The sequence below is a fragment of the Cervus elaphus genome, chromosome 2 (genome assembly GCF_910594005.1).
Source record: "Cervus elaphus chromosome 2, mCerEla1.1, whole genome shotgun sequence".
Taxonomy (NCBI): Eukaryota; Metazoa; Chordata; class Mammalia; order Artiodactyla; family Cervidae; genus Cervus; species Cervus elaphus.
In genome coordinates, this window is record NC_057816.1 from 47233849 (window position 1) to 47253441 (window position 19593).

The window sequence follows — 19593 nt, forward strand, 5'->3', positions numbered from 1 at the left end:
TTCATCTTCCTGTCTTGGTCCTAAAGCATGTTTTTATAGAGCTGCAGTTAAAAAATTAACTCTTTGTACTTATTCTTTACCAAATTACCAATCTTCAGTACAACATTAGTAGAATAACGTGATCTCTATTGTACTGTAGGCTAAAACATCACAATTTATGACTTCCTTAGTGTTGAATACTTAGGTTGTTTTCAGCTGTTCACTATTACACATGAGGCTCCCAATGCACCTTTGGGTATAGAGTCTTTCTCATCTGATGAACTATGAGATGCCCTTTTCTTTTTTTTTTCATTTATTTTTATTAGTTGGAGGCTAATTACTTGACAATATTATAGTGGTTTTTGTCATACATTGACTTGAATTAGCCATGGATTTACATGTATTCCCCATCCCGATCCCCCCTCCCACCTCCCTCTCTACCTGATCCCTCTGGGTCTTCCCAGTGCACCAGGCCCGAGCACTTGTCTCATGCATCCAACCTGGGCTGAGATGCCCTTTTCTTAAGTTCACAAGAGCAGAATTACTGCTGTCAAGGTGTAAATACCTTTATGGTCTTTGATTTGGGATTGGCATACTGCAAGGAAAACATGTGACTGGTACAGTCTTGACCTTGAGAGAATGGAAATGATGGTCTGGCTGCAGCGCTGGCAGACTGCCCTCCCAGCATCTACTTTGCAGGAAGTTCAGGTCACTGTTTCGAGTATGACCTTTCATTTTCAGTCAACCTCGGTTTTTATATCTCAGAGGGGCATAACAGCAGCTCCCATTGTGGAAGGTCATATGACAAGGAATTAACCTCAAAGACTGATTAAAATGTTACAGTAGAATACACTAGTGCCCTTTGTAGTTTATGACATTTGTGTCATTTAACCTTCTAAAAGACAAATCTATTTTAAAAAGGCAATATTTTGCAAGCAAAATAATATTTTATTGAAAATTCAGAAGTTACAGTACTTTTTAAGACATTTTTTCATACTATAAAGAAAAATAAGTTAAAAGAAATAGAATTGACTCAAGTGCACTGATATGTAGTTTTCACTCAAACAAACAACATCATTTTGAGAAACAAAACTCCACAGCTTAATTTATTCACGGTACAAGCATGTGTTTTCCTATTTGTTATCAAGAAAACTCTAAAGGAATCATTTTCAGGGTGATCTTTCAACACACATCTTTCTGGATCCAATTTAAATGGCAAATTTATATTAGTATAAAACACAGACTACTGGAATGTATATATGTGGATACATCAGAACTAGGTAACCTTGATATATAATTTTAAGGATGAGAGTGATTTGTCATTTCATTTTATAATAGGGCAATAATAACACTTCTAAAGCATGTTTTCTTATCTCCTAGGTCAGAACCAGCAACTTTGAGAACGGTGTTTAGCCTAGTGAGCACCAGTTGCGTGAATAAGATTAATTATGGCTAACCATACTGCCAAAGTGTTAATTATTACAGTCAGCCGTTTAATGTTAGGAAGTATCTTGTTATACCTTTTAGATCAAAGTCTCTCAAACTGTTTTATGAAGGGGAGCTAACTGAGGCAAAAAGATTAAAATACTCATTCTAAAAAACTCATTTTATAGCATTGCCTTTGTTTTTACCAAGTTATTTTCTCAACAGAAAATATTCATTAAGCCACTGGTATCAGTTAAATAATTTTATTTATTACTTCTATTAGCTCTGTCATGTATCTTCTCCCTTTCAAATGAAGAAATGAGGGGATACATATCATCAGTAAACAAATGCACTTCTCAGCTGCTGTTCTGACCTCTTTGGCATGCCAGCCCCAGAGGAGATGAACAGGTAAGCTAGAGTAAAACATGCCCACAGCTGGACCTGTCACTGATGTAGAACGCCAATTAATACCCCAATTAGTATCTGTATAGCACTTTACAGCTGGAGAGCTTTTCTACAACTACTACAAAAATACTGAATGAAATCAGGCCACGTTAGGACATTTACAACATGCATATTGCATAAAACACTTACAAAAATGTTAAGTGCATCACACAGATAAGAGGCAGAAATCATTTCAACAGAGGAGAATCCAGAGGACAGAATTAAAACATAATGTGGCATTTGCTAACATAGTACATTTTTCATTTGGTAACACTATACAAACTGGTCTTTAAGAAAAACTAGGTCTTACTTCTTCATTTGTGGAGAAACCATGCCATTCGGGGAAAAGCAGATCCTTTGATAAAAAAGAAAGAAAGGTCTGAGAGCCAGTGTTTTGATAAGCTGACTCTGAAACTGGAGAAACCCTTTTGGCTGGAAAGGAACAGAGGTTAACTCTGTTAAGAGAGACTTAGCTCTGAGGTTTTCAGAGGTGAATACAGTTTTCCTTTCTCTTCCCCATTCCAGTAGTAAAGTTCATAAGACATCTGGTTGGCTTTCCGAAGGTGTTTTACTGTGGTGGCAGATGAAACGCTGAAGTCATTTTATCCAGAATGCAATGGACCAAAGATACTGGATAAAAAATCTGATAGGTGCAATCACTCTCATTTTTCCAGGTCCCCAAATAAAATCAATTGCTGGTTTGATCAAAGTATCTTCTCTAATAACATTCAGAAAATGTTACGACTCATTAAAAATAATTTTCAAAGGAAAAATGTTGCCTGATTTTTTTTTTGCAAATGAAATAAATCATCAAAATTCCTTATATAGAGTGCATTTACATCTACATAGTGTTTCTTGTTAGGAACTAAAACTATTCTCCTGCTCTTCCTTTCTGCATTTCAACTTTACTCTGAAAATATACTCAACATTTGTTCACTGAAATTAAAATTTATATATTGCTATGATCAACCATTTGATATTTCACTAAAATTGGTAAATTTCATAAAGAAAATAAAAAAGGCAAAACTACAAAAATAAAATATCACACAGACTAGAAATATTATCTGAGACAGCTGACAAAAAAAATCTAATAGTGCTTTGAATTAAATAATAGTTTTCAAGTCACTTTATACCAAGTTACGTATGTTAAAAAAAATACCTAATTTACTCTTATGTTCAAGATTATATAACATTAGCTTCAATGGCAATTACTTTTCCTACAATTTCTTCCACATTTTCCCAACATGACTAAAGGTTCAACATAACAGATTTGACATAAAAGTGTCATAAACAATTATTGGTGATTCTTGATGCAAATTTTTTTTTAAAGTTTGATGATGAATTTGTACCAAAACAAAGTTTTTGATATACCTTTAGGATTATGCTTGACTCTATGATGTAAGCAAAAAATACTTGAACTGACATTTACATACAAAAATAGAGAAAATATACACTGCAGTGGTCTTGGTGGTATCTTTCACCAACCTGACTAAAAAATTCAATGAGTTTTAAATTATGGTTAAAAAAAAAATCAAGATTCTCAATTTTAAATTTAACCATTTTCATCTTCCATGACCACTGAGATTCTTTGTTTTGGTTAATAACTGGGCTTGAAAAATATGGAGGAATAGAAAAGAATGCATTTCTCTGGAGGAAGCCTGGAGCTGTCAGTATTTAAAAGCTTATCATTGTCTCGATTTTTCCTAGGCTTGACGCTTTCTTTTATTTTGCCCCTGCAGAGCAATAGAAGGCTCTGATGAGGAAGGCCACAGGGCCAGAAAGAGGGCACAGGTCCTGGATCACGCCAGGTTATCTATTTTTTTGTCATTAGGAAAGATGGTACCTACAAACCTAGGAAGGAAGAAACAATGAGGAGAGCTAAAGCCCCACTCAGGACAGCTGGACACTCTCTACCTGCCAGAAGCTAGCCAGCAGGGGGTTTCTGCTGGTTCATTAAAGCGCTGCTTCTGCCCCACGGCTGCGCTGCAGGCTTCTCGGAGCTCCCCGACTGTCTGCGCAGGTCACATGCACTTGGCAAACAGCTTACTAAACCGACTTAACACTAAAGCTGAATTGAACATAATTTATTCTTTTTCTAGGATGTGACGTGAAAGATTAAAAAATCCTGGACCAGGGATCCGAAGATCAGGTTCTCTCGATCTCAAGCTGAGCGGTCTTGACCAAGTTAACTTTAACCATCCTGAGTATCTATTTCCGCAGGTTAAAAAAACAAGCGAATTTGTACTCCACAACCTTTAAAGTCTCCTTCAAATCTGGTTGAAACACTAAGTCAGACTCTTGCACAGGCCCTCTTGATTTTTTTGTTTGGGGGGTTTTCTGATGCTTACATCATGGCTAATGAGGGTTTTCTAAACTTTAAAGGGGTAAACCTAAGTATCTGGCTCTCTAATAAAAACACAATTGAGATATTTCTATACTAACATGAAGTATACTTTGAAATTCATCAGGGTGGTCAGATTTTAGTTACCTATACCTTCTTCTTTAATTCTCTTAATGTTGAAACCCTGTTCTCTCCTCAACCAGGTGACAAGAGAGTAGCATGGAGGTAAAAGACAGAATCTTGGTTGAATCATTTCTGACTGAAAGACAAGTAATAGAGTATTCCTTTAATTCTTTAACATTTTAATTTTTTCAATTTTCAAAACTAAAACTTTTGAAATTGCTGCTAATACTTAAAACCAAGAAATATGTTGTAGCTTATCAGTACTGCCAACGTGTCCTAGTGGTTCTTAAATCATTTCCAAACTGGAGACTCATATCTCTGCTCCTACTACTTCAAACCTGATATAAAACATGTCGAATTCAAATTTAAAGAGGGGCTGTGTGGAGTGCTAGTGATAGCTTTGGGAGTAGGATAAATAATTTCTTCAACAGTTACATATGTCCCTAATAAGAAACCAACAACTCCAGTGAACACAATGGAAACGTTCTTCAGGACCATCCATATGCTGTAGTGCTCCTTAGAGAAGGTGAGAATTTCAACCAGAGGCGGCAGGATCAGGGCCAATGTGCTGCTGCTCACAGCTCCAACGAAGGAGATCACAATGTCTAAACGAGGAATGAGGATCGCACCGGCACCTAGAAAATTGAAAATACAAATTTTCCTTGTGTAAATATCTAATACTTATGTAAATACTAACTGCAGATACTTTCAATACATTAAGATTAATTGATGCAAGTAGGCACTACGAGACTATTGCTTGTGGAAGCATCTGTCACGTTTTGTTCTCAGCTAAAAATGAAAACAAAGAAAGAAGCCAAAACATTGAGTGATGTTTCTCAGACATTATAGGGTTTCTTACAATAGGGTTTCTTACATAAACAACTTTTAATTTTTGCTATGAAGTTTTGGGTAAAGAATGCCTTTTCATTATTCTTCCATATAGCTCATTCTACAAAGCACAAAATCTTGGCTGGTATGGTATAAACAAATGGTTAAATCAAAGAGAAGAGATAAGTATTTCTTACATTAGAATTCCAATTAACCAAAATAGAAGAAACCATAGAAACAGAAAATTATTACGTAAACACCACAGTAATAACTGTTGCAGGAAAAGTCAATGAAGGATCCTAAAATTAATGGGCAAAAGGTTCAGACGACAAAGAATCTGCCTGCAATGCCGGAGACCTGGGTTGGATCCCTGGGTCAGAAAATCCCCTGGAGAAGGAAATGGCAACTCACTCCAGTATTCTTGCCTGGAAAATCCAATGGATGGAGGAGCCTGGCAGGCTATAGTCTATGGGGCTGCAAAGAGTTGAACACGACTGAGCGACTAACACTTTACACTTTATAACACTAACCGTATAAGAACAGGAAATACCCCTATAAAAAACTCATAAAGGGAAAAAAAAGAGTACCTTTATTGTGGAGATATCTGACAGACACCACCTTAACCAAGTGATCAAAGTTAACATCACCAGTCCTAAGCCGTAATGTGATGGACTGAGAAGGGCAAAGCATCACCTGTGGAGTTCTTGTTAAAGATGCTTGACTTCAACCTAGTCATAAGAAAGCATCACACAAATCTACACGGAAGGAAATTCTACAAAATCACTGACACTTCAAAGATGTCAAGGTAAATGAAGACAAAAAAGATAACTCAAGACTGGGGGAGACCAAGTAGACTTGACAACTAAATTCAAGTGGGACCTTGAATTGGTTCCTGGATCAGAAAAAGGGTAACAGTGGAAAAACTGTGAAATAAAAATGAGGTCTATAAATGAGTTAGTAGCATTTTATCGATGTTAATTTCCTGGCTTTAACAGTTGTATTGTGGTATGTAAGCTGTTAACATTAGAGGAAACAGTAAAGGGTTTATGGTAATTCTACTTTCTTATACAGCTTCTCTAAGCTATTTCAAAATGAAAAGTTAAAAAAAAATTATGCACCATGATTGTCAGCAGGATTTTATGCCAAGCTATTGACAAGTTTTCTGCAAGTTTTGATCCTGCACTTCTTTGATCTTATCTTTATCTTACCAAAAGGTATCAACAGAAGGTTTGCAAAAATCGAGACATAGTCATTCTCTGAATTGTCCTTAAGTAGTTCAGTGAATGATTTGTGAAGAGTTGGAGCTGCCACCAGAAATAACAGCTAAGTTTGCTGGCATGCAAGCTGTGACAACTCTATCACCACCGCCTCCAAAGACGACTACGTAACCACAGTGCCGGCTCTGAGGACTCTGATTACCCATGTGCTGGCGTTCCTTTCGTCTTCAAAAACTATCAGTCGTCTCACTAATCTTCATCATCCTTCTATTTCTGAGGTTACTTTCCTTTGCTTTTCTTTTTCCTGTGTGTTTGTTTCTTACTGAACTTTCTGTGGGGTATGTGTGTATAAATTTAACTCACGCTCTTTGTAATTAAGTTTCGAGTTTCTGGTCTACTGGTTTCTTTACTTCTTAATTGTTAGTTTATGGTTTTTTCCCTCCATGTATTCTCTTTGTACCTCTCGATGTTTTCCAGGAGGATGTGGCATTAATTTGGAACCACCACATTTCTCAGAACCACACACTACTATTTACCACTTTTTATTTTCATTATTATGAAAACCAAAATCCTAAAAAAATTATTTTGAAATCATAAACGTAGCTGCACTTCTACAAGACTGAAGTACAATAAATCTTCCTAAGTAAAATAACTGAATGTGAAGCTGGAACTCTAAACTAGAAATACTTTATAAAGTGAATCCTTGTTTAATGGATGTGTGCTACACCATTTTAACATTTCTCTCAAGGGAAGTATAAAGCATAACTCTCAATCACAACAGAACGTTTCAAAACCCACTGGCTTTTATCCATTTTGTGATAAAACACTTACAGTAGATGGCAGTATTTAAAAGGACAACCAGACCAACATGACTACCACCTTGTCATCTAAAGAGCCTTTCATTTTGGAGTCTATTTTTTGTTATTAATGTTTTCCAATAGGCCAAGTTGTTATGAGAAAATCAAGTGAAGTATTGTTGGAAAAGCATCTGGAGAAGCACTATAGTATTTTAAAATTTATTCAGTCAGACTAAAATTCTGTCTATCAAATGCTTTTAAATCATGAAATTTATCAATTAGACAGTCATTCTTTACAAGTTATATAACCAATATATATTTGCTAGTAAAAATGGCTTGAAATGTTATTTGATGTTAGTAGAGAGGAAAGTGAAACATATATACTTTAGGCAAATCTGACATAGAAGAACTCAAAAATCACAAAAATAGTAAGTCAAAGGATAGCTTAGATAAGGATAGTTTATTCACTACAAATTACAAATATTCACTACAGGATTACTATAAATAGGCTGGCCTTTGTCATTTACAGACAGTTATTATGAATATATCTAGTAAGTACTAATTAATCTTATTCAGTATTTCCAAAAACTGTATTATAGAGGAAAAGAGGGTAGCCTTACGGTACAAAGTTGCCCCTGATGTGGAAAAAAAGCCATGGAAAAAAGGTCCATTTTCTTGCATCTTAATGGTAAAAGATATATCAGAGAAAAAATAAAATGCTTGACATTATAACATCAACAACACTCTAGCATGTAAATCTTTTTTAAAACTTATTTTAGTTTTGGTTGCACTGGGTCTTCATTGATGCACCCAGGCTTTCACTAGTTGCGGCACACAAATTTAAATTGCACAAACAGTGAATGATCCTCTCCATATACCTACTGACTCTAAGACAGAATACTAGGGCACAGAATGGTACTTATTTGCAGCTACTGTGACAACTAACTTAAATGATTCTGGTATATCTTCTTAGTATTCTACAAACTACCAAAGATTTATGCTTTATGTAGTCATAGTTTACTAAAGAAGAAAGCATACTCTCAAATCCAAGGGCTTTTCCAACTAGAAACAGTAAAAGGATCAATGAACTAAACAATAACAGAAATAAGTCGTATTTAACATATTTTGCAGGTTCAATTCAAACAGGGAATCAAAATACTGGTCTGAAATCAAAATCTAGCAGCTTTTTACAGGTTTGCCTTTAAAATAAAAGGCATTTATTGCAGTCCAAGGTGGCCTCTGCCAGTTTCCAGTCACTCTTCTGTCTTACCTGTGGAATGCCTACCTAGCAGGTAAGGGTCTACAGGGAATGTGCAGGAAGAGCCTGACCCATCCTTTCAAGCTTTTGATTCCATGAAAAGATGCTGTGAAACGGCGATTCAATGCTAAATGGAGACCTGGACATAACTAATATAACCCGAGCTGATGAGCCCCATACTTTGCAGATCTGTCCTGCAGATGTGGACTCCGCACCTGGAAAGGACGATGGGGCCTGAAACGCGCAAACCCAGCTGGGCCTCCACTACCCCGGCTGGTGCCGCACAACCTGCTCTACGGACAGGACAAGGTCCCCCCAGCTCTCCACACACCCATCAGCAGAGTCCGCCCCGGGACATTTTCCAGTGCTTTGGATAACTGATACAAAACAGGCCTGTCATGAACACCGGTTGACTCTAACTTGGAAGGACCTGCCAAAGACTTAAATGAAGGTCAGTGTCCAGCGATGTGTCTCAGTGAAGTAAAGAAGGGAATATGACACAGTCTGTGTTCTCTGTGTCCAAAGCATGCTGTAAATATAGCCTTCACATATGGTTAAACAGGCTTCTCCATTTGTAACTAAAAGAAAGAAGCGACGTCCTCAGCCCTTGAAGAAAAGCCCTGGCTTCTGGGAATAAACTCCTGGTGGCAAAGGTGCAGTCTGGTCTGGACCGCAGCAGACAGAAAGCTCAACATGACAGCAGCCAATGTGCAGAAATGGGTGAAGTTATTAAAATTCAGTAGCTAACCTTAAAAGGAGATATACATTCAGAATAGAACTGCCTTACATCTCCTGATAAAAGGACTTTGCCTGAAATAAGTCTTTTTATTTAGTACAGCTGTCAAAATGTCAATAAAAGTAATGCGTAAAGAATATTCTAAAACGTTTTAAAATAATTTTTTCCTCCTGGGTGTTTCATTAGTCATTGGAGTATGGGTTTACTGACTTCATTCTTCAATGTGATTTCCCTTATATAGTTGACATATTTCATTTAAATAATTGCTTTGAAAAGTAAGTCTTATCTACTTTATCTACTTTGCTCAGCTTTGCTGTTTCTTTGAACAAAATATAATACACCCAATTCTTTAAATCTAGGCATAAGCTCCACCCCAAGGTGCTCAATGCAGTTGACAGAGTTGCCCAGAATTTCTAGTTCCACCATTCTCTAACCTCCAATGGGCTAAGATAGTTACTTAAATCTTCTCTAGAATTTCCAAAGCTGCTTGTCCCCCAGTCACCAGTCATCTTGTCCTTGGTATCATCCTAGGCAATCCCATTAGATAGGTCAATGTGGCAATCATCTTTCTGTTTGCAATTATAATAAAAGTGGTGACAATAATGATAGTTATTAACAGCAACTTCTAACCACTTTGTTCATATTTTTAAATGTCTTATCTTAATTTCATAGTTGAGGAAAGAAGGACTCAAAGATGGTTTGTAACTTAACTAAAGACCCAGCAAGGAAGTGGGAGGCCTGAGTTTTGAACCGTCAGGTCACCGTGATAGTACTACACCAAACTAAAGGCCCCTCTCCATGAGTCTCCATGATTAATTCTACCTTGTGGGGGCATTTTATAATATGAAACGATAAGAAGAGATTATACACACTCCTTCAAATAATAAGTAAAATAAGCCACTGAAATTGTTAAAGACCAAAACAGAACAAAACCCATTTGCACAGGTAGTCATGGAGAGTTGAACTGTTAAACACACAAAAGTTAGCAGATATAAAAAACCTCAGGAAAACTAGAAAGCCAAAGCAAAATGTTGTCAATGATATAAAGGGTCACTTATGCATCTGATTTAAATATATTTTGATCATGAGTGATATTATTTTGATAATAAAAATTTGGTTACTTGTTTTAAGTGTGATAGGATCTGATTTATGATTTTCTTCTATATCAGTAGAATAACAGAATTTTACACCAAAATGTATCCAGTTAGGTGAACAAAATTATTTCAAAAATATAAAAAATATACTTTAAGTAGCTTCATTAGAAGAAATTCAACAATAAAAATCATTATAAGTATGCAGTGGTACTTACAAGTAATAGTAACCAAGAAGGACCTTATTACAAATTCATAGATTTGCTTCCATTTAGGATGAAATCTGGATGTGATCACAGGGATGATTATCTCTGCTGGAACATAGAACTGAATTGAATATGTCACAAAGATGCCGAAGGAATACAGAATTTTCACTGATTGATATAACCTGTTAAAAATTTTCAAAATTTAGTCAATCTTTTATTTCCAGCTTTACCGACATTTAACTAACCAGTGAAATTATAAGACATTTAAAGTCTACAACATGATGATTTGATATACACATACACTGTGAAAGAATCCCCACATATGGAACTAATTAACAAACACATCCATCACCTCATGTATTTGCCTATTTTTTCCTGTTTTGGTGAGAACACTGATTCTACTCTCTCAGCATATTTCAACCACACAATACAGTAATATCAACTACAGTTACCACATGATACATTAGATGCTTAGACCTTGTTCATCTTTTAACTGAAAGCTTGTATCCTTTTACCAAAACTCTTCTCTTTTCCCCCATCTACCAGCCCCTGGCAAACACCAATCTATTCTCTGTTTATCTAAGTCACAATAAAAATAAAAGAAATAAAATGAAAATAACCAAAATAAAAGAAAGTTAGATTTCTATTAAGACAACGTGCATGAGCAAAAACAAGACAGCATGCGTGAATGCGGCAGGCATTTTGCTAAGTGAGTAAAGCCAGGCAGAAAAAGACAAATATATCAGTGACATCCTATCAGTGACATCAGGATATCAGTGACATCCTATCAGTGACATCAGGATATCAGTGACATCCTATCAGTGACATCAGGATATCAGTGACATCCTATCAGTGACATCAGGATATCAGTGACATCCTATCAGTGACATCAGGATATCAGTGACATCCTATCAGTGACATCAGGATATCAGTGACATCCTATCAGTGACATCAGGATATCAGTGACATCCTATCAGTGACATCAGGATATCAGTGACATCCTATCAGTGACATCAGGATATCAGTGACATCCTATCAGTGACATCAGGATATCAGTGACATCCTATCAGTGACATCAGGATATCAGTGACATCCTATCAGTGATATGTCAAGATTATAAACAGTTTTCCTAAACAGCTGCCAAGCAAGAAGGAATTCGATTAAGTCTCCTTCTATAATGTATTCATCCTAGGAGTGAAGGAGGAAGGAAGAAAGCTGAGCGGAAACGGATTTGAAAATACTACAAACAGCAAAATTAAGGAAAGAAGGAAGACCTTAGGGCTAGGAACAATACAAACTTACTATTAAAAAAGACCTCAAGATTTATTTCTCACCTTAATGTTTAAAGTTTAGACATAAATAGTCAAGCTATTTGAATGTACAAAATAACAAAAGACTCCTGCTTCATATACTTTGATACATAATTGTGGAGAATTGAATATTCTTATCAGTTTATTACTACAGTCCTTTTTCTAATTATCTTTTAACTTACATGTTTTTAAAATATGATTAACAATATATCTAAAAATATATCATTACACATATAGGTATAATAACTTTTCTAATTGGTATAAAACAAATTATATAGGTTAAGAATCTGGTTATTATTAACACCACTCAGTAATATTAATTATACGTAAGTACTATCATTTGATGCTACCCAAAGTAAAAATGGGAAATAAAATGGTCAGTATCTTTTTAGAAGCTGGTATATTTGCTAAGAATCCATCAGAGAGTAATACAGAAATCAGAGTGTTAAAGAGAAGCACTACATACAGTCTTTTATTTTTTTTTTTATTTTTTTATACAGTCATCAACTATTCCATTTTTATTTTTGTTTCAAGAACCCCCTAATTTCTATTTTCATATCTATAATTTCAAGCACTCTATTTTTCTATACTCAACTTTCCTACATGTTTACCAACTTTTGTTCTCATTTCGGTTTTATGCATGTATCTGTGGTAATTGTCCATATGTACTAATATTGGCCATATATACTAATAGTTTTAGAAATGAAAAGTAAACTGTCTCTCAAAAGGATAAAAAAACTTGCTTAAAGTGACAGGGATTTGTCTTGAGGATATACAACAACATAAACCCTTTATTTTTCATTTATTTTTTTAATTGAAGGATAATTGCTTTACATATTTTTTTTTTCTTTCTGTTAAATAGCAACATGAATTAGCCATAGGTGTACATATGTCCCCTCCCTCTTGAAGCTCCCTCCCATCTCCCTTCCCATCACACCCCTCTAGGTTAACACAGAGCCTGTTTGAGTTTCCTGAGACACAGAGCAAATTCCCATAGGCTATCTATTTTGCAGACGATAATGTAAGTTTCCATGTTACTCTCCATTCATCTTACCCTCTCCTCCCCTCTCCCCGCGTCCATAGTCTGTTCTCTATGTTTGTTTCTCCACTGCTGCCTTGCAAAAAAATTCATTGGTACCATCGTTCTAGATTCCATATAAATGTGTTAGTATACAATATTTATCTTTCTCTTTCTGACTCACTCCACTCTGTATAATAGGCTCTAGGTTCATCCACCTCATTAGAACGGACTCAAATGCGTTTCCTTTTTATGGCTGAGTAATATTCCATTGTGTATGCATACCACAACTTCTTTATCTATTCATCTGTTGATGGATATCTAGGTTGCTTCCACATTCTAACTACTGTACATAGTGCTGCAATGAACATCGGGGTACATGTGTCTCTTTCAATTTTGGTTTCCTCAGGGTTTATGCCTAGGAGTGGGATTGCTGGGTCATATGGTGGTTTTATTCCTAGTTTTTTAAGGAATCTCCATACCGTCTTCCACATTGACTGTATCAATTTACATTCCCACCAACAGTGCAACAGAGTTCCCTTTCCTCCACACCTTCTCCAGCATTTATTGTTTGTAGACTTTTTGATGAGGGCCATTCTGATTGGTGTGAGGTGATATCTCATTGTAGTTTTGATTTGCATTTCTCTAATAATGAGTGATGTTGAGCAGCTTTTCACATGTTTGTTAGCCATCTGTAAGTCTTTGGAGAAATGTCTGTTTAGGTCTTTTTCCCACTTTTTGATTGGGTTGTTTGTTTTCCTGGTATTGAGTTGTATGAGCCACTTGTATATTTTGGAAATTAATCCTTTGTCAGTTGTTTCATTTGCTATTATTTTCTCCCATTCTGAGGGCTGTCTTTTCACCTTGTTTATACTTTCCTTTGCTGTGAAAAAGCTTTTAAGTTTAATCAGCTCCCACTTGTTTACTTTTGTTTTTATTTCCATTACTCTAGGAGGTGGGTCATAGGGCATCTTGCTTTGATTTATGTCATCGAGTGTTCTGCCTATGTTTTCCTCTAAGAGTTTTATAGTTTCTGGTCTTACATTTAGATCTTTAATCCATTTTGAGTTTATCTTTGTATACGGTGCTAGGAAGTGTTCTAATTTCATTCTTTTACATGTAGCTGTCCAGTTTTCCCAGCACCATTTCTTGAAGAGGCTATCTTTGCCCCATTGTATATTCTTGCCTCCTTTGTCAAAAAAATAAGGTACCCATAGGTGCATGGGTTTATTTCTGGGCTTTCTGTCTTGTTCCATTGGTCTATATTTCTGTTTTTGAGCCAGTACCATACTGTCTTGATGACTGTAGCTTTGTAGTATAATCTGAAGTCAGGAAGGCTGATTCCTCCAGCTCCATTCTTCTTTCTCAAGATGGCTTTGGCTCTTCGGGGTCTTTTGTGCTTTCATATGAATTGTGAAATTTTTTGTTCTAGTTCTGTGAAAAATGCCATTGGTAATTTGATAGGTATTGCACTGAATCTGTAGATTCTATTTGGCAGTATAGTCATTTTCACAATATTGATTCTTCCTACCCAGGAACATGAAATATCTGTTTATGCTGTCTTTGACTTTTTTCATCAGTGTCTTATAATTCTCTGTGTACAGTTCATTTGTCTTCTTAGGTAAGTTTATTCCTAGATATTTTATTCTTTTTGTTGCAATGGTGAATGAAGGGATTGACTCCTTAATTTCTCTGATTTTTCATTGGTAGTATATAGAAATTCAAGCAATTTCTGTATATTGATTTTATATCCTGAAACTTTGCTAAATTCACTGATTAGCTCTAGAAATTTTCTGATACCATCTTTAGGGTTTTCTATGTATGTATCATGTCATCTGCAAACAGTGAGAGCTTTACTTCTTTTCTGATCTGGATTCCTTTTATTTCTTTTTCTTTTCCAATTGCTATAGCTAGGACTTCAGAACTATGTTGAATAACAGTGGTGAAAGTGGACACCCTTGTCTTGTTCCTGATCTTACGGGAATGATTTCAGCTTTTCACCACTGAAAATGTTTGCTGTGGGCTTATCATATATGGCCTTTACTATGTTGAGGTATGTTCCTTCCATGCCCATTTTTTAAAGACTTTTAATCATAAATGGGTGCTGAATTTTGTCAAAGGATTTTTCTGCATCTATTGAGATTATCATATGGTTTTTATCTTTCAATTTGTTAATATGGTGTATCACACTGATTGATTTGCATATATTGAAGAATCCTTGCATCCCTGAAATAAACCCAACTTATATGAGTTTTTTAATGTGTTTTCAACAACATAAAACAACTTTTAAATAACATATAGAACAACTTAAAAGGTATTTGAAACTCAGTGTCAAAGTTCTTGAAAGTCAGAACATAGGTTCTATTCTCTGTATAACCATTCATGCACTTAGGAGGGGATAGACACTTATTAAACATTAGTTAAATTAATGATCAAAAATGGGTGTGAATAGTAATTCTTTGAAACTACATTTAATCAATATCACAAATACAAATACTTCAAAAATAAGATGACTCTTGCTTGAAAACAAAGTTGGTTATACTGATAGCTAAGAAATGTAATACCTTAGTAAAGACCAGTTATATATATATATATATATATATATATATATATATATATATATATTTTTTTTTTTTTTAATATCTACTTTGCAGTTAATATATAGAATCAGATGATGGGGGAGAAAAACGACTAAATGTTTCAGTGAAAATATAAGTTTTGAAAACATGAGAGTTCAAAAATTACAAGGTTTCTCTTCTCTTCCCTATATTGGCTAACAAATCAATACTTAACCTAAATTTACAGATATGAATACCTTAATTTTTTTAAGTTAATCTGGGAAATAAGAGGCTGACTCATTCTCTCAAGGTTGGAAACAGAAGCTACTCTCGGAAATAATTTAACAATTCACTTTCCCTCTTGGACTTTTCATGATCCTCAAGAATCTCGAGGGTTAAGCTCCGTCAAGAAGTCTTTTTGAGAAATAGCTACAGTCCTTACCAAGAACCTCACCTCATTCTAAACTAAAAATAAATAAATAGAACAACTAACTATTTATTTATTTAGTGATGCAACAGTTGGCTTTGGCATCACCGACTCAATGGACTTGAGTTTGTGCAAGCTCCAGGAGACGGTGAGGGACCGGGAAGCCTGGCGCGCTGCAGCCCACGGTGTCACCAAGAGTCAGACACGACTGAGCAACTCAACAACAGCAACCAAGACACCTAACAAGTGTCATCTAGTGTCCATCACTACACTGACTGCTGTAAACAGCTGGGCATTTGAGGAACGTCCCCGAGAACGCAAGCATTATGAGGAAGACGTTGTTATCTGTTCACTGCTGTATCTCTCGTGCTTGGGAGTAGTTCCAAGTACATAAAACACATACAGTAAATATCCGTTAGATGACAGATGAATTTGATAGATGCCCTTCATTTTTAATTTAATAATATTTACTGTGATGAAAAAAGAAGGCAAGCAGAGGAAAGGAAAGGCAGAGGTCATTTCAGCCAGGATTCCTAGATATAGGCAACTTTAATATTGGAAGAATATCATTAAGAATTTCTGAGGGTGAGAAAGGAAGAAATAGTTCAGAATATACAAATCTTTATCCTGTTTCCTCATATTTCTCTACATCTTTATTTACTGTGCCTCGTGGTGAGTCCATTCTTGCCTAAATATTTTCATCTTAGGTAACAAACTCCTCAGAGGTCAACTCCCAGATTTCCTGGTAGGATCAATTACGACAGCTTGATTATCTGCTACTATCTGTCAGCTATATTTCCAGAATATTCAACCTCCTATGCTACAAACAGGAGCTCAGACTTAAGATTTCTTCTGTTTTGTGGGGAACATGAAGTCCCAGTTCACTTATCTAAATAAATTAAAATATCTACTCCACATCTTCCCTGCTGTTACAGGCTTCTCTCCTGTTTGAATTTTCCCCATCCAATGGGTGCTTCAAAAGGATTCCATGTGTGAGATGGAAGAAGTCACTTTACTGCTTCTCAATGTCTGTTTATCTGAAAACTTAATATACCCTTGATATCTCTTAGGACAAGAATGTCTGCTATTTGGGTTACTCTAGTGGAAATCCTGGAAAAACACTGCCAAAACATCATTCAATTAAGATTAGCAGTTACAAGGGAAATGCTTTTATACCTAGAATACTAATTAATGAACATTTACTAAGTGCTGAGTAATGTGCTATATTATGGAGATGCATCAAAAACCCAGAGGTGCAGGGTTTCTGCCTCAAGGTGCTCATGTTCTAGCTCAGAACCGTGAATTTATTTGATTGCTTAGTTGCTCAGTCATGTCCGACTCTGTGAGGCTCCAGGGACTGTAGCCTGCCAGGCTCCAAGAACACTGGAGTCGGTTGCCATTTCCTCCTCCAAGGGATCTTGCCAACCCAAGGATCGAACCCCTGTCTCCTGTGTCTTCTGCATTGCAGGAGGTTCTTTAACCCCTGAGCCATCGGGGAAGCCCAATTTACTTTAATATCATCTTTAAAATATATCCTTTACTTCAAAAGCTAAATGCACTACATTGAACAATAGCACTCATAACTAGTTTTAAAAGATGATGCCTCACTAAGACCGAAGGTAGTAAGTAATTAATAACTTGGAGCCTCTCTAATCCACACTTGCTTTATTCTGGGGCTGCTCTCTAATTCAACCTTTTCTTGTAGGAATACCCCACATGAACTCTGAGACTTTAAGTCAACGTGGCATCAAAAGCCCTTTAGAGCTTCTCATGGCTGGTAGTTGGGTTCGCTAGGCTCCTGCGACAGTCACTGGCTTTCATATCTGAGGCAGGAATTAGGTGGGCTCCTGCTTACGTTTCTTGGGACAAAAAAAAAAAAAAAATGGGCTTCAGGCTGGACACGCTATAGCTAGCCTCCCGTTTGTATTTCCTGAGATAGGAGATGGGGGGCTCCAGATCATGTATTTACAACCAGCCTCCTCTTTGCACTCTGAAATAGAAATGACAACAGAAACAGGGAAAAGAGCCAGGCCATGTCTTCTGTGGACACCTTAAGATAACAGGCATGGCAGAAACAGAAGGGGCTACACCCTGTTTGAATAAAGGATCAAGAGGTCTCATGTTTCCCATCCTCGGGGCGAGGGAGACACTGAACATGTGCACAAAAGCTCCTGGGGTCAAAGGAGGGGGCACTCCCCACAGTATGTGATGCCAAGGCTGCCTTATAGTAATCTGGGCTGGAATCCACACTGGAAAATGGATTCCGGCCCAGGAACGGCGGGCTACAGTCCATGGTGTTGCACAAGCATATGGGGGACGGTCCTAGGGTAGGTCAGATGTGGAAAAAGAAACCAGACAATTGGCCCAAAGTATACAAAGACCCAGAAGAACTGCCCTGTATGAATGCCTTAATGGCCTCTTTGCAGGGCTCCTCCTCGCCAAGGGGGACACCTCACCCCTTCCCTCCGGGTGTGCATCTCTGCCTCACTTCTATCTCAGCTACACAGACTTTCTCCACTGGGCTCTCACACTTGTGATTGTGCTGTGTGTCTAATAATAAACTTTGTGTCTCTTGTCACAGCTTTTGCCTCCTTGAGAAATGCACTTCAGTGGGGGCAAGAGCTTCTGGCCTCTAACCCTTGCTGATCTAGTGGCTAGTTTCATCCAGGCTACCCAGGTTCAATTTCTGGGCAGGGAATTAAGAGTCTTCGCTCACTGCTGCCTCTCCAAGATCAATATCCAGACAATAAAGAGTACATTACACATTCTCTAAACTGCTCGGCCTATTGCCTGAAGCACAAGGAGGGGAGGGAAGAAGGGACTCATATATAGCAATTCAAGAAAGTAATCTCTGAGATAACCCCATGATTATCCTAGTCTAAACTTCTCATTTTGGAAGATTATCATTATAAAAGACAAGCGTCTTCTCTCTAGTATCGCTCACAGAGAACTTGCTTCCCAATGCAGGAGATGTAAGAGACTGGAGTTTGATCACTAGGTTGGGAAGATCCCCTGGAGAAGGGTATGACAACACACTCCAGTCAGTATTCTTTCCTGGAGAATTCCACGGACAGAGAAGCCTGGTGAACTATAGTCCATGGGGTCACTAAGAGTCGGACAAGACTGAAGCAACTTAGCACGCACACACAGTTGCAGACCATAAAAAAATAGACTGTAGGCCACAAAAGGCATGTCTCCACAAGAATGTGTTACTCAACAGCAGTTCTCTAACGGGGAGTATCCTGACTTGCTTTCCTGTTTTTAACAGATTTTTATTTCCAAGGATACAAGGCTCCCCTCTTCTAAATAAAAAGCAGGTGTCTATCAAGGCTTTCCCAAATAGAAACTATGATTTTGTCGACTATAAAAATAGTCACAACCTGAAAGTGGAGAGTTGTTTTATTTGATAGCCTGTTTTTAATTAAGGCTTATAATGAGTTCCATTCTAACTGGGGAGCCATAGCAATTAGGGAACAAGGCAAAGGTGGGAAGTGGACGCAGGAAAAGGGAAGGATTGATTAGAGCTACTGCAGGGACAGTACCACCCCCTTGAGGTTTAGCTGTGAAACCCAGAAGCATTGCTTCCTGTCAGGAAGCATTTAACAGGAGGCTTCCCGTGTGCTGTTATGGATCTGTCAGAAAACCTTTGGCCCTTATTAATTTCTGAATATTCAGGAATTAAGAGGAGAGGCATGCCTTTCCCAGGGCTGAGGAATCCAGGCATTTCCTTTGTTAGTTTCTCATTATGGTGATAAGTACACTCTTCTCTCTTTAATAGGGATCGCCTTGTGTTTTGTTAAGTCTGGAATTTTAATCTTTATCTTTGCTGAGAATA

General features: G+C 36.9%; 1 protein-coding gene across 2 annotated transcripts in view; it reads right to left on the reverse strand.

Annotated features, from left to right (window-relative positions):
- Nucleotides 1-906: 906 nt before the first annotated feature.
- SLC36A4 (solute carrier family 36 member 4) overlaps nt 907-19593 on the reverse strand; it is a 45492-nt gene continuing 26805 nt past the window's right edge. For both annotated transcript variants that reach the window (XM_043876815.1, XM_043876826.1), the window contains 2 exons: nt 10458-10627; nt 907-4947 (listed from right to left, as the gene is read on the reverse strand). In XM_043876815.1, the coding sequence (XP_043732750.1) occupies nt 4640-4947; nt 10458-10627 (478 nt within the window). In that variant the 3' untranslated portion in view covers nt 907-4639. The remainder of the gene's footprint in view (nt 4948-10457; nt 10628-19593) is intronic.